General features: G+C 41.7%; 1 protein-coding gene across 1 annotated transcript in view; it reads right to left on the bottom strand.

Moving 5' to 3' along the window:
* clasp1 (cytoplasmic linker associated protein 1) overlaps positions 1-15,158 on the bottom strand; it is a 193,340-nt gene that overhangs the window by 18,473 nt on the left and 159,709 nt on the right. Inside the window, 4 exon segments of the mRNA XM_033024813.1 lie at positions 325-571; positions 1,429-1,579; positions 12,538-12,644; positions 13,826-13,969. Coding sequence (XP_032880704.1) covers positions 325-571; positions 1,429-1,579; positions 12,538-12,644; positions 13,826-13,969 — 649 coding nt within the window.

Here is a 15,158-nt window from a genome sequence, read left to right as displayed (position 1 = left end):
TGGTAAATTTTGGTGAAAAAGTACGAGAATCATAGAACGAGAGCTTTGACTGCCTTAAAGTAGGTTAATATTAAATACTAAGTAAACAATCCTGGACTTTTGTTTTGGAGTAAACTGTTATGAACGCACCCAACAACAGATTGAACATGAATTAAGAAAGCAAACTATTACTGACAAACTCACAATATAAGCCTTTTAGAATTTGTTTTAATACTCATGCTTTTTTGACACATTTTAATTATTTTTTTAAAAATATTGCAAATCGGGCATTGCAAATGGAGTCAAGACTAGTTAACTCATACAGTATAAAAAATAAATTCTTACCATCACGCAACTGTTCCATATCATCATCAAACATAGCTTCTTTCAGTGCCGTCTTGTCAAATGCATTGATTGTATCAGAATAATTATAGGGATTATATTCTCGAGTCCGAGGCCCAGAGAAAGATCGCGGTGGCGGAGTATTGAGCAAAGATGTCTTGTTGTCAAGAGCTGTTCTTCCTCCTTCCATGGGTTCACCACCTCCACGAATGTCAGACGATGGAGACGCAATTCCTCCATCTCGCAATATCTTCAACAAACAAAGCATGGCTCAATTTACAAATTAAAGAATAAAAAGGCTTGAAAAATATAGCTCAAAGAGCAGTATACTATCTAGATTTAGCACAATATGTAGAAAGGATAGCCTGTGGATTTTATTAAATATGAAACTGCTGGGCAAGGACAAGCTGTAGCTTTTACTGGAAATGATTTAAGTAAATAAGTAATTAGATAGAGAGGGACATGGCAGGTGATGTATAGTGACTGTCGTAAATGGGAGCTGGAAATTGGTACAGTCAACAATGAACATATCTAGTGGTTTGCAGCCAAGGATTTACAAGCGGGAATGCGGGATTTTGTCAGTGTGATACTTCAGGGAAAGCAGGTGCCATACAACAAGGTGAGAGGGAAAATAGATTGACAATAATCGAGGAAGAAACACCCAAAATTTAAAAGCTCCCGTGAATACATAAAAATGAAAAAGTTAGTTTAAATTCATTGCCAGAGACCAGGACCCTAGAGAGTAGTCAGAAAAGGCAGTGGACTGGGGCCCCAGCAAACAAAAGGGACCACGGGAACCAGTCCCAGTGAGTGTAAATTGCAAATATTACCTGGTAAGTCAGATGCCAAATCATTGGGATTTCTGAAGGGACTATCTCTCACTGCAATATGTAAACCTCTGATAGTCTCCATTATAGATTTTCTTCCATACTAAATATTTTTAACCAGACAAAAGTATTATTTTGAACATTGAAATCCCCAACAAATTTATTGGAATGTATTGTGACAAAAATGAATAAATTCTCTCATCATTCTGCATGTAGTCCCCCGACCCTGTCACAGACTGATTAAGAATAACCAAGGCTGAATTAGTAAGAGAATACCTACACCATCACAGTCTTTCTTTCCATCTCGTTTAATTGGTTCATTCAAATCCTCTTGACTGCGGAAACTAAAATTCTGGATGGCTTGTGTGACCCCTCGAAGAGAGCTATAAATTTCATCGGAGTTAAGGTTTTCTGTGTCATAGTCCAGCATGCTACAAGGGAAAAGCGAATGATTAATGAGCTACAATCTCTTGTTAGAATATCTAACGTACATAAATTAGTTCAAACATGTCATAGAATCATAGAATAACACAGCACAAAAGGAGGCCATTGATCCATCATGTCTATGTAGGCATGTTGCACTGCATCCAATTATTCAGAAAAGATACAAGTAATTAATTGAAATTTACAGTTCATCGGTCAGCTGCCCCACTGCGAATAAAATGTTCAGCCGTGATGGCACATTCAAAGTTGCAATGATTTACACTTATGTACGAGCACAAAGTTGTCATTATTTGAAAGAAGATGCAGATTAATAAAAACATGGGAATGAATTACAGCAAACAAAAGTTGTAGCCACTCAAAACATACAACAGACCATGCTAAAGCTCAAAACAAGAGCCGCATGATGAGACAGGCATTCTGAAAAGAGTGGATAGGGGGTTCGTTACCTGGGCGAGTAAGAACGCCTGATGTTCTTGTGAGTAGGAACTGTGGGGGTGGAGTGAGGTTGAGAAGGGGTGTGGGGATGCTTTGACAGCCCATCAGCACTCCAACCCCAGAATCGACTGCAGTCAGTGTGGTCAGAGAAAGAGAAAGAAGGAGAAAGGCAAAAAAGAGAAAGAAAACCATATTTCGAGTGGCTTTTGGTCATGCTTTACTGAAGAAAAATTTGAGAACATTAATAGAAGCAGAATAGCAAACAGCGAACACCTCATCCAAGCAAGCAGCAGCATTGAACTACTCTTGCCAATATCATATGATCAGTATCATTTGATCACATAAGGGCAACGTGACTGCACACCACAAATAATGAAAATTTCAGATTTATGTTAAAACTATAAGTACGAATGGGGTTTGAAATACTTTTCTTCTTAACTATGAGTATCAAACAATTCTCATTACCGACAAATTCGTTCATTTTTTTGGCTTTAATTCAAGACAAATGTTAAATGTAAAGGGCTATTCTTCTGCACTCTCATTTTTAAAATGTGTATTTTGAAAGTTTATTGCATAGTTGCAAACTGGCACAGCAGCAAATTCTAGAGGAAATGTCACCATATATTGCTAATTAAAATTATGTGAAAATACAATGTCACATGCAGAAATTATCCATCAGCCACTCTGACTGCAGAAATGTGTCGATTACAAACCGGATATCTAACAATTTCAAGAAATTACTGCCTCTTCATGTGTCGATGTTTGAACTATACATATTAACTGGAGCGTGGATGATGGCAGCCCTTTGGTTTACTGTATTTCATTCATTCAGTATGACAAATTATCTTCCCACCTCTAACTTCTCTGAGGAGCAATCTCTTCAACGGCCTGTTCAGGAACATTTCTAAATATGCGATAATGTTTCTAGAATTATGGATGTAAGAGTTGGTTAACAACTAATGCTAAACTAATTTGGGCTGGCACGACGGTGCAGCAGGAGAGTTGCTGCCTTACAGCGCCAGACCCGGGTTCGATCCGTGATCCTGACTACGTGTGCTGTCTGTATGGAGTTTGTACGTTCTCCCCGTGAACTGCGTGGGTTTTCCCCGAGAACGCTGGTTTCCTTAGCTTGTTTTATGTGGGGGGCGGGGGGAGGGGAGTTGGGGGAAACTTTTTCTAATATCTTACTTCGACGGAGATGCGATTTCCCCGTATCGTATCTCCGTCTGCACTGCGACTGAATATCGAGGAGTAGGCAGCCTTTGCTGGAGACTGACTTCGAGAGCTCCACCGCGGGAGCCTGTGGACTTAACATCACGGAGCTCGTGATCCCTGTCGGGGATCGACTTTGGGGCTCCAACCCGCGGGAGCCTGCGGACTTTAACATCGCGGAGCTCGCGATCTCTGGTTAAAGACCGACTTCAGGAACTCCAAGCCACAGCAGCTTCGACCGCCCCGATACGGGGTCTTCAACCGCCCTGACGTGGGGTCTTCGACCACCCCAACTACGGATGGCTCGACTGCCCCGAGCACAGGAGAATTAAAAAGGAAGAGGATTGGAGCCCTTAAGGATCAATGTGGTTGTCGATGTGTTGAGCCACAGGAGATGGACGAGGCAGTAAATTATTATTTCACTTCTGTATATACCATGGAGAAGGTCATGGAAGGCAAAAAAATTAAAGGAAATTAATTATGGAACAGATCTTGGAACAGACCCACGTTACAAAAGATGGGACACTGACAATCTTAAAGTATATTGAGGTTAATAAATCCCCAGGTCTGACCAACGTATACTAGGGTATTGTTGGAAGCTAGGGAAGAAATTATACGGGTTCTGCAGATATTTGCTACTTTAGCCTCAGGTGAGGTACTAATTGGAGGGTTACTCATGTGCTAAGGTCTCAAGGACAAGCCAGGGAACTGCAGGCCTGTGAGCCAAACATCAATGGTGGGACGGTACACAAAAATGCTGGAGAAATTCAGCGGGTGCAGCAGCATCTATGGAGCGAAGGAAATAGGCAACGTTTCGGGCCGAAACCCTTCTTCAGACTGATGGGGGGACAGTTACTTGAGGGTATTCCGAGGAAAAGGATCTACCAGCATTTGTAAAACCAAAGACTGAGGATAGTTAGCACAGCTTTGTGCACAGGAAACCATCTCACAAATTTAACTGAATACTTTGAAAAGGTGATTAAGTGGATTGACCATACCCAGGTGGTGGACGTTATCTGCATGGACTTCAGCAAGGCTTTTGATGAGGTCCAATATGGTAAAATAGTCTGGAAGATTAGACCACATGGGATCCTTGGTGAGCTAGCCAATTGAATTCATAATTGGCTTGGTGAAAGAAGATAAGAGTGTGAAAGATTGTTTTCAGATTGGTGGCCTGTGACCAGGGGTCTGCGCTGGTTACACAGTTTGTCATTTATATTATTGATCTGGTTGGCAATGTAGTTTATATGGTTGGTAAATTTGTGGATAACACCAAAAGTGGTAACGTAGAGGATATTGAAGAATATTTAAGATTACAACAAGATCTAGATCAGATGGGGAAATGAGCCAAATGGGCTAAGGGGATGTTTCTACGCTATGTGACCATATGCTTGGGATTAATCCAAGCAAAGGATAGGGGTTACCTCGTGGATACGCGTTTTACAGAGGATCGCAGGATGGATTAAATCTAGTCCACAGAATTAAATGCTCTACAAAATTAAAAGGATAACAAAATATACTTTAGAAAGATAAGTATTAACAATATTATAGAGTAAACAAAGGAAAACATTACTCATTGAAATGTATGTTACTATCATACTCATGCAGATTGTTGGATCTTTAGTCTAAAATTCTAAACCAATGTGTAAAAAAGCAGAATATCTGGTTCAATTTTATCTCTACATGGTGTGAAGGAAAAAACATTCGCAATTCAAAAAGGTGCAGATACTGGAAATCAAAATTAAAAACAAAAAATGCCAAGTAAACTGTCGTGGCCAGCATCTGTGGAAATAGAAACAATATTAACTTTTCCGGTCAGAGACCAATTGTCAGAAGTGCCCTAGACGTCAAATGGGAATTATCTGCAGAATTATCTGCAGTATCTCAGATAAGACAAAGCAAATCTCACATCACCAATATTGTACTTGGATGGAGGCTGATCAAATAGTCAATGTGAAAATATGACACACTCCTTTAGGTAGTACAGAACATGACAAACTTGCTAAAAATCCAACTGCCAGCAGAGGGCATGTTTACTTAGAAAAATCATATGTGCAGAATTAAAAGAAAACTAAATGTATGTGGTTCTCTGATATGTAGTTCTCAGGTTTCCAAGTTTAGATTTTAGAACATTATGGGTGCTCAGTCTAACATAGTTCAGTTCAGTTTATTGTCACATGTACCGAAGTACAGTGAAAAGCTTTTTGTTGCGTACTAACCAGTCAGCAGGCAGACAATACATTCACAGTATATAGATACATGATAAGAGAATAACGTTTCGTGCAAGATAAAGCCAGCAAAGTCTGGTCAAGGATCGTCCGAGGGACATCAAAGAGGTAGATAGTCATTGTTCGTGATAGGATGATTCAGTTGTTGGATAATAACTGGGAAGAAACTGTCCCTGAATCTGGTGGTGTGCGTTTTCACACTTCTGTACCTGTGCCTGATGGGAGAGGGGAGAAGAGCAAGTGGCCAGGGTGCGAATCGTCCTATATTATGCTGCTGGCCTTGCCGAGGCAGCGTGAGGTATAAATGGAATCATTAGAAGGGAGATTGGTTTGTGTGACGGCCTGTGCTGCGTCCACAATTCGCTGCAATTTCTTACAGTCACGGATGGAGCCGTTCCCAAAAGCTGTGATGCATTCTGATAAAATGCTTTGTATGGTGCATCTGTAGAAGTTGGTGAGAGTTGCAGGGGATATGCCAATCTTCCTAAGCCTTCTAAGGAAGTAGAGGTGTTGGTGTGCCTTCTTGGTCGTTACTTCAATCTGGGTGGTCCAGGAGAACTTGTTGGTGATATTGACTCAGAGGAATTTAAAAATTTCGACCATCTCTTCTTCGGCACCATCAATGCAAACTGTGGTATGTGTACCACTTTGCTTCCTGAAATCAATCACTATTTCCTTTGTCTTGCTGACATTGAATTTATCTTGCTGACGTTGCGACGGTGACAGAATTTTAATTAGATGGAAAAATTTACTATCAAGTCCCAGATCAGGATTTGCACAGAATCTCCTATACCAATGCAGGGTCATAATAAGTGCTCTTGTGAGTTATCTTAGCCTGAGGTACCCTACAATTAGAAATAAATCCAACAGGATTGGCAGTATCCATGGTTACGAGAATCAGTTTCAAGCCAATTAACTTAAATTGGCCTGTTTCTTACCAGACTAATTTTCAGCATTTTTTACTTCTGCATCAGAACTGCAGAATCCAGTGATTTATCTTTAGACCCAGGTCCTATTTGCTTGCAAAGGCAGGTATACCATACCCCAGGCGAGGAATTTCTCCCCTTTCCACAGCTAATATTGAAAAGATATTGGCCATGAAGTACCTTAAGAATCTTGAATCCACATTACATTGTTTATTTTACTTTTAATTAGCGCTGCCAGGGAACCAGATGATTTTAGAACAAAGAGATCATCATGCCTCTTTTACCCCAGAATACCAATTCAATACAACATAGTGTGAGACATTACAAAATTCAATTTGTTATTAAAATGCGTTTGAGTAGTCATTTAACTTCAGCATTACAACGCATCCCTTCAATCAGAAATCAAAGCCATGATCATGAAATTGTTTCTGGTTTACACTTTTACTCAAACAGTAATTACAAAGGTCACAGCATTTAATTATTTAGTGCACAGCATGTTCTCTGAAAATTTACTGCAGGAAGATGGGTCTTGGTGATGGTTTAATTGGAATTAGGGATTCAAAGTCTAGAGCAGTACATTCGGCAGCTTCGACCGCCCCGGGCCGTGGAGTTTGAACCAGCCCGTTTGCAGAGCTTGGATTCAGCCGCGGGACTTGCACACCATCACCCGGCGGGGTCGCAACATCGGAGGCCTGGATTGCCTCAGTGCAGAGGGAGAGCAAGGAGGGAAGAGACAATGACTTTGGGACTTTAAACTGTGTTGAGTGTTTGTTTTGTTATTTATTCTATGTTGTGACTGCAGGCTAAACCATTTTGTTGCACTGAAAAGTGCAATGACAATAAAATTGAATCCAATCCAATCCAATCCTCAGCCAATAGATTCACGAAAACATGCCCACTGGTTTATATTCGGATCATTTACACGTTGAGCCTTATAATTCTGAAACACCGGAATGTTCAAATATGGAACCAGTTCTCGTGGGGTACAATGCTAATCAGCCTACATAACTAAAATGAAATAAATATTTTGTACAAAAGTCAGGCAGCGAGAACAAATTCTGTATTACTAACAATATTATGACTGCTAGTGCAGTCATAATATATTTAACTATGCCAATTTCCTAAACCAGCCGGCTTCATTTATAAGGTGCGTTCACATTCAAGACTATTTTTTTAATCTTTAGCTGGCTGCGTGACCAGAGCTCGTCAATATTTAAGATAATCTAGCAACTGCTAACAGATGTGCAGCTCTATTTCTAAGCCTCCTCAACCAATGAGATACATTTTTTGTTTGTACCTCCTAATTACAGACATGATGGCTCAGGATTGTGCTGCACAACTTGAGAACCATAATTCAAGTCCAAATAAACAAAACTATAATACTATATTTTAAAAACAATTTTCCTAGACAAATGCAATGTGTGCCAGCTCATAGATATTTTGTTATATGAAGGCATGCAGTAATCAGTATGCTTTGCCTTCGCATTTGAAATATTTTGCAAATTCATTGTTGGAATGGCACTTTAGCTCGCTCTCTGTTTTGGAAGGATTATTTCACTCTGCATTGACGTGAAAGGCAAGCAGATTCAGAAACATTCTATCAATAAGCACAAGTGCAAACGTGCAGTTTAAACTGTTGTGCTGCCATTCACAAGATCCTGCCAAAAAACCCACACCCGAAACTTTTGATAGGGTCTAGAGTTGGACAGCACAGAAACAGGCCCTACTGTTAACCTTGTCTATGCTGACCAAGTTGGCATACTGAGCTAGTCCCATTTGCTGTGCATTTGGACCACATACCTCAGAAAACTTCCTAACGATATATCTGTGCAAACGTCTTTTAAAATTCGTAATTGTAATCACTTCTATAACTTCCTCCGGCAACTCATTCCAGACAAGGACTACCTCGGAGTGAAATCTCTTCTCTTTAGTTTATGAATCCTCTGCCCTGGGAAAAGAATGTGAGCGCTCACCTTTGCCATGTTCCTCATGGTTTTGTACACTTCAATAAAGTCACCCCTCAGCCGCCTATGCTCGAAATGTGAAGGGCTTGGACACACTAGAGGCAGGAAACATGTTCCCGATGTTGGGGGAGTCCAGAACCAGAGGCCACAGTTTAAGAATAAGGAGTAAGAAATTTAGAACAAAGACGAGGAAACACTGTTTCTCACAGAGAGTGGTGAGTCTGTGGAATTCTCTGCCTCAGAGGGCGGTGGAGGCAGGTTCTCTGGATGCTTTCAAGAGAGAGCTAGATAGGGCTCTTAAAGCACATCATGAAGTACGCAGATGACACAACAGTGGTGGGCCTTATCCGGGACGACAATGAGCTTGCTTACAGGGAGGAGGTGAAACAACTGGTGGACTGGTGCAATACGAACAATTTTATCCTGAATGTCGGAAAAACAAAGGAGGTCATCGTCGACTTCAGGAAAAACCGGCAGTCACACACCACTCCACATTAATGACAGCGATGTGGAGTTGGTCAGTAGCACTAAGTTTCTGGGGGTGCAGATCACTAACAGTCTGACCTGGTCAAATAACATTACATCAATAGTTAAGAGAGCACAACAGCGTTTGCACTTTCTGCGCCGGATGAGAAGAGCTCACCTCCCCCATCCCGTCCTCACCACTTTCTACAGTGGCACCATAGAGTGTATTCGGACCAGCTGCATCTCTGTCTGTTTTGGGGACTGTAAAGCCTCCGACTGGAAGTCCGTACGAGTGGTGAAAACGGCGGAAAAAATCATCGGGACTTCTCTCCCCTCAATCGGGGACATTGCGAGCATACGTTGCTTGTCTAAGGCCAGCAGTATTATAAAGGATCCCACACATCTCCATCATGGACTGTTCACTCTGCTGCCCTTGGGCAAAAGATATCGTAGCATAAGGAGCAGAACGTCAAGGTTTTGCAACAGCTTCTTCTCACGAGCCATCAGACTCTTGAATGCCATGTAAATGGGCCGCCACCATTATCTATTTTATCTTTTTATCCTTCTGTTTATTTTTGTGTTGCACGGGGAGCCAAATGCAATGGAATTTCGTTTAGAATTGCATATATCGATGTATTTCTAAATGACAATAAAGTTTTGATTGATTGATTGATTGAAAAATAACGGAGTCAGGGGATATGGGGAGAAGGCAGGAACGGGGTACTGATTGGGGATGATCAGCCATGATCACATTGAATGGTGGTGCTGGCTCGAAGGGCCAAATGGCCTACTCCTGCACCTATTGTCTATTGAAAGAAAATAAATGCCGGTTCATTCAACCTCTCGCTATAACTCAAGCCTGGTAACATCCTGGTGAATGTCTTTTGCACCTGCTCCAAATTAATGACATCCTACCAATAAGCTAGTGACTACAACTACACACAATATTCCAAAGGTGGTCTCACAAAAAACTTGTGCAGTTGCATCATGATGTTCCAACTTTTGTATTCAATACCCTTCCCAATGAAGGCAGGCAAGCCAAACACCTCTTTACCATTCTGTTCACCTTCAGGGAACCATGCACCTGTACTCCCAGATATCTCTGGTCTGCATCAATCTCCAGGGCTCGACCATTTACTGTGCAAGTCTTGCCCTGTTTGATGACAGATGGCACAATGGGCTAAGTGTTCGGCTGGCAACCGGAAGGTAGCCGGTTCGAATCCCGCTTGGAGTGCATACTGTCGTTGTGTCCTTGGGCAAGACACTTCACCCACCTTTGCCTGTGTGTGAATGTGTGTGAGTGATTGGTGGTGGTCGGAGGGGCCGTAGGCGCAGATTGGCAGCCACGCTTCCGTCAGTCTGCCCCAGGGCAGCTGTGGCTACAGAAGTAGCTTACCACCACCGAGTGTGACTGAGGAGTGAATGAAAATGCGATGTAAAGCGCCTTGAGTATTAGAAAGGCGCTATATAAATCCCATCCATTATTATTATTATTATAGCAAAGTCCAACACCTCATACTTGTCAAGAGTTAAATTCCATTTCCTATTCCTTGGCCCTCCAAAGAGCTTGTTGTAAGCCTCGGATATCCTTCCTCACTCTCTACTATACCACCAATTTTGGTGTCACCTGCAAATGTTAACTACATTGTCATCCAAATTGTTAATAAATATAGCAAACAGCAGCAGACCCAGTACTGACCCATGGGGCACTCCACTGCTCACAGGTTTCCACAACTACTCTTTGATTCCTTCCTCCGTGCCATAAGCTGTGGCCGTCGATCCCAACATCGCGGAGCTGGGGCTGCGGGCGTCCGGCCGCGGGCGGCGCTGGATTTGGAGCGCCGCAGAGCCAGGGTTCGAGTCCGCCGGGGTCGGAGCTCCAACCGGCGCGGCCTGAAGACTACGAGTGCCCCGGTCCCCAGGGAGGAGGCAGCCGCTCCAGACTTTTCCAAGCCGCTGAGGAATGTTTCACCCGACGCCGAAGTTCCATCTTCACGGCAAGAGGGCTCTGAAAATCATCGGACTGGCTGCACGGCCACAAATGGGCCCCGACCTCGGGTGTTTCACAGAGGAAGAGGACTTAACTTTCTGGTGCCTTTCCCCACAGTGGAAAGTTTTGATTCTGCTGTGGGGGGACGTTTGTGTTGAACTCTAAAATGTGTTGTGTCCATTTTATTCATTTTTTTTTTAAACCTTTTTCTATGGTTTGTAATGGAACTTATTATTTAATTTATGTAAAGCACTTTGGTGTCAATGCGAATTGATCTAAAACGTGCTATATAAATAAACTTACTTTACTTTACTACTATTGTGCTGTAAACTCACAATATAATATTTAATATATTATTAAAATTTGTTTGATTCTTACCAACTGTCTCCATGATGGGGGCCTATCTGTTACCAAAGTTGGAAGTTTCAAATCTCAAGCAAATGTGCCTACATGCTTCATCTCATGTCACCAATTTTAACATTGCAGTTAGGAGGCAGCAGGAAAGAATTTCTTAAAACGAGTTTCCAAAACATCAGGAAAATATGATGTATTTTCATCTGTACAAATCACAAGTGCATATGCATCTTTTGGTTCAATTGTGGATCGCTTCACATTTGTGTGCATGAAATGGCAACTAAGAGTTTCACAATATCCATGTTCCTTTCAAGTATAAAGTAAATGACCCCTCATAAACCGTTGAATTTGCCAGAAAATACTGTCTGCTACTAAACTGGCCGGACACAAGCATCTCGTGGCTTCATAGTAGTTTCAAATGTCACCTTGATAACTTATTTCCAGGATGAAGTGTTCCACTTTGTTATTACGTTTTTATTAATATACAGGTTCCTCAAACTAGCAGTATTATATCGTGATTGCAAGTTAATAATGCTAATTTAACCAAGAACCATGCTTTTAAAGTGTGAAATAAGCCAAAAATACCAATGTTTAATGGCATTAATATCATAGCTATGTACCACATCAGATCACGCCTCCCCAAATATTTAAGATGCAATCTTAAAGTACAAATCATGCCAAATATAAAACACGAATAACAATGTTTTAAGTGAATGCAATGGTGGGAACGAAAAGTTTCATGTGTTAAAAGAGATAAGAGAAAAAAAGTGATTGAATCCAAGGTTGGAAAAAAATGAACTGTAGTGCTGGAAGATTCATTTTCTTCTTAATAAAAGAACTGTGTCATTCGAAAGCTTTTCATGACATTCTCACATTCTGAATAATAGGAAACATTCAAGAGCAAGCTACACCAAAAAATATTTAAACCTATCTGTTTTCCCAAACTCCATTCTTGTCAAGCAATCTTTATTATTCTCAATTTTAAAATAATTACTTTTATTTTACACTCCTGGTTTACAGCAGGATCAGCTCCAAAATATATATATATTTTTTACTAATTTTGCAGGCGTGGGCAATAAGAAATAGGAATAGGTGGACGTTATACACCAAATTAACTGTTGTAAGTTTTGATCCACTTTGGTTTTAACATTTGCTGTGAAACGTCACAAGTAGCTCTTGTTCAAAAATGAACAAGGCAAAGAATAAAAGTATGGGAAAAAAGCAATTGTAAAACAAAATTATGAAGTATTTATGACTCATTGCCCATTTTGAAGGTTGTAAAAAAAAGTACTAATAAAAATTTTACTAAGATTTCAATTGTACGAAATTTTATTTATAACCAAACAGATCATTTACTTGATAATTTATTACCTTGGGGATAGACCACCATGCGAACAATTTGTAGGAGAAGTAAGAGGACTTGTTCGACTGCTGGAGTGCCGTGAAGGTGTGCGCCCCATTGTGTTGCTGGGCGAACTCTATGAAAGGGAGGAATATAATAGCGTTTTATTTTCTCAACACTTCAATAAAGGTAACTAGTTAAAGTAACTAGAGCATAGGCAGCACTGGCACAATTTAAAACTGCTAAATTATCAATACAATTTATTATGTAATCAGAGCAAAGCAAAATAAATATGCCCAATATCAATCTTAAATCTTATGGCGGCGCGACTCACGGTTGCAGCGGCCCCTTCAGCCTGTCTGTCTTTTTTTAATTTTTTGTCTAGTTAAATGTAGTTGTTCGTGTTTTTTAATACTGTTTTTAACTGTGTTTATGGTTTATGTGGGGGGGGGGGGGGGAAACTTTAAAAAATCTCTTTCCTGTACAGGAGACCCGACCTTTTTCCTGTCGGGTCTCCGTTATCGTTGGGGCCTAGCCCCGTGGAGCGGCCTTCAGCCGGATCGACCTGGGGGCTCCAGTCGCTGAGCCTGCGGAGCTGCGGACTTACCATCGTGGGGCTGGCCGGCCTCGGAGCGCGGGGAGCGGTGGTGGCTCGTTGCTGCTGCCCGACCCCGGAGCTCGGAAGCTCCAGTTGCAGCCGCAGGTCCGGTGGACTGGGACATCGGGAGCTCACGGGTCCGGGTGGAGACCGCTTTCCAGAGCTCCCGCAACGCGACTTCTCCAGCCCGTGTCGCGGGGTTGGAACGACCCGGAGCGGGGCCGTACATCACCCGGCGCGGCCTAAAATGGCCGTGGAACTTACCATCGCCCGCCTGGGGCTTCAACATCAGGAGAAAAATGGTACAGAGGAGAGAAAAGACTTTGCCTTCCATCACAGTGAGGAGGAGATTCACTGTGATGGATGTTTGTGTAAATTGAATTGTGTGTGTGTCTTGCAGGAATTGTCTCTGTTTGTATGGCTGTGGAAACTGAGTTTCGTTTGAGCCTCACTGAGGTTCAAATGACATGTAATAAATATTCATTCATTCATTCATTCATTCATTCATTCAAACCGTAATGTAATTCTGGGTTAGTTTTGCAAACTCACAAAGTCATCCAACCCCAACATTTAGAATTTTAACCTTGCCTACAGCACCTGGGCCAATGAGATAGATATTACAATAAAGTTCTTTTAAATAATTTATAAAATGGGCCTGCTATATACACTTAAAAAAAAAATCTTCCAATATTAAGTAGTAAGTTATGAACCATATGTACCACACTAGTGTTGCTGGAGTTCTTCAAATGATTGTGTAGGAGCTTGGTGGCACCATCTTGGAAGGTTTTTGGCAAGGCACCAAGTAACATAGTGAACTCAGGAGTGTTCAGCTCAAACAGAGAAATCAACACGACCTGCGCAGCCTGTATAAAATAGTGAAACAAAATGATAAAAATACGTTACTGAATCCCACTGTCCCAAGATCAGGTATGCAATGTCCAAACAGTTATTTTAGAAGGCAGTCACCCCATGAAAACAATGAATACTCCAGGCGGATTACTGCACTATTTGCAGGTTATTGACTTTTCATTACAAGATTTTGCACACCATATCAAAGCATAACATTTCAAAATTAGCATTGTTATTCAGAATATTTGAAACCAACTAGAAATCACCATACAGGTCCACCACCGATTTTCCAGCAACTGGTGCTCCAGGATCTCCTTTAATCCGAACAAATTATGAGAGCACACTCAGAATCTCCCCCGGAAGTACTCCCGAAAGATTGGCGGTGAGGCGAGGCAGGCGATCTTGATCCCATTGGGACTTCCACGGCCGATCAGGGGGACGAATTTGCACGAGGCAGGGACTTTGGAACTCCGCCCTGGCCGTAGCGAGCAGATCTGCTCCCATAACCAACCTCCTCAGCCGATCGGCGAGTCGAATTTGCCCCCTGCATCTGGGGCTCTGGAGTTCCGAATCTGCCGGAGTCGGCAGATCCATTCCCATAGCCGTCTTCCGAGGACGATTTTCTGGCCAGTATCTCGGCCCCCCCTCTCCATGGTGGTCGTTCCAGTACTATCCCAATCCACTCAGAGAACATGACCTCTGGCGAAATAGATAATCCAAAAGAGAGTTGGAACTGAAGGTGCCGGAAAAATCAGTGGTGGATCTGCATATCAATTCTGTATAAATGGCCTGCAAAAATGCCTCTGCGTAAGCAGTTCTGTATCAAAATTCAATTAGTTAAACATTTAAGATTGCAATATACAACTTAAACTCAAGCAGTACTATTGAAGGAATAGTAACAGACACTCAGTTTAGTGTCAAAATTATTCTAAGTTGTTGTGATAAAAAAATGTAATCCCAGCACAACAATGGTTACATCGGTCAATAATCTGGCAACTGAACACACCATCCACTATTTTATGCCCAGTAGTAAGTCCATTAAATCCGCTTTTCCACTCCCAAAACAATGGGTCAGTGTAGCAGAAAATAAGAAAAAATGAATGGTGAAACAAATGATCTTCATACAACCACAGTTTCACAGCAAACATAATTCTGCAGTTTACACTTTTACTTGTCCAAACAGGCCCACAGGTATTACCTGGC

This window comes from Amblyraja radiata, chromosome 7 (assembly GCF_010909765.2).
Source record: "Amblyraja radiata isolate CabotCenter1 chromosome 7, sAmbRad1.1.pri, whole genome shotgun sequence".
Classification (NCBI taxonomy): Eukaryota; Metazoa; Chordata; class Chondrichthyes; order Rajiformes; family Rajidae; genus Amblyraja; species Amblyraja radiata.
This window is presented reverse-complemented; position numbering and strand designations above follow the sequence as displayed.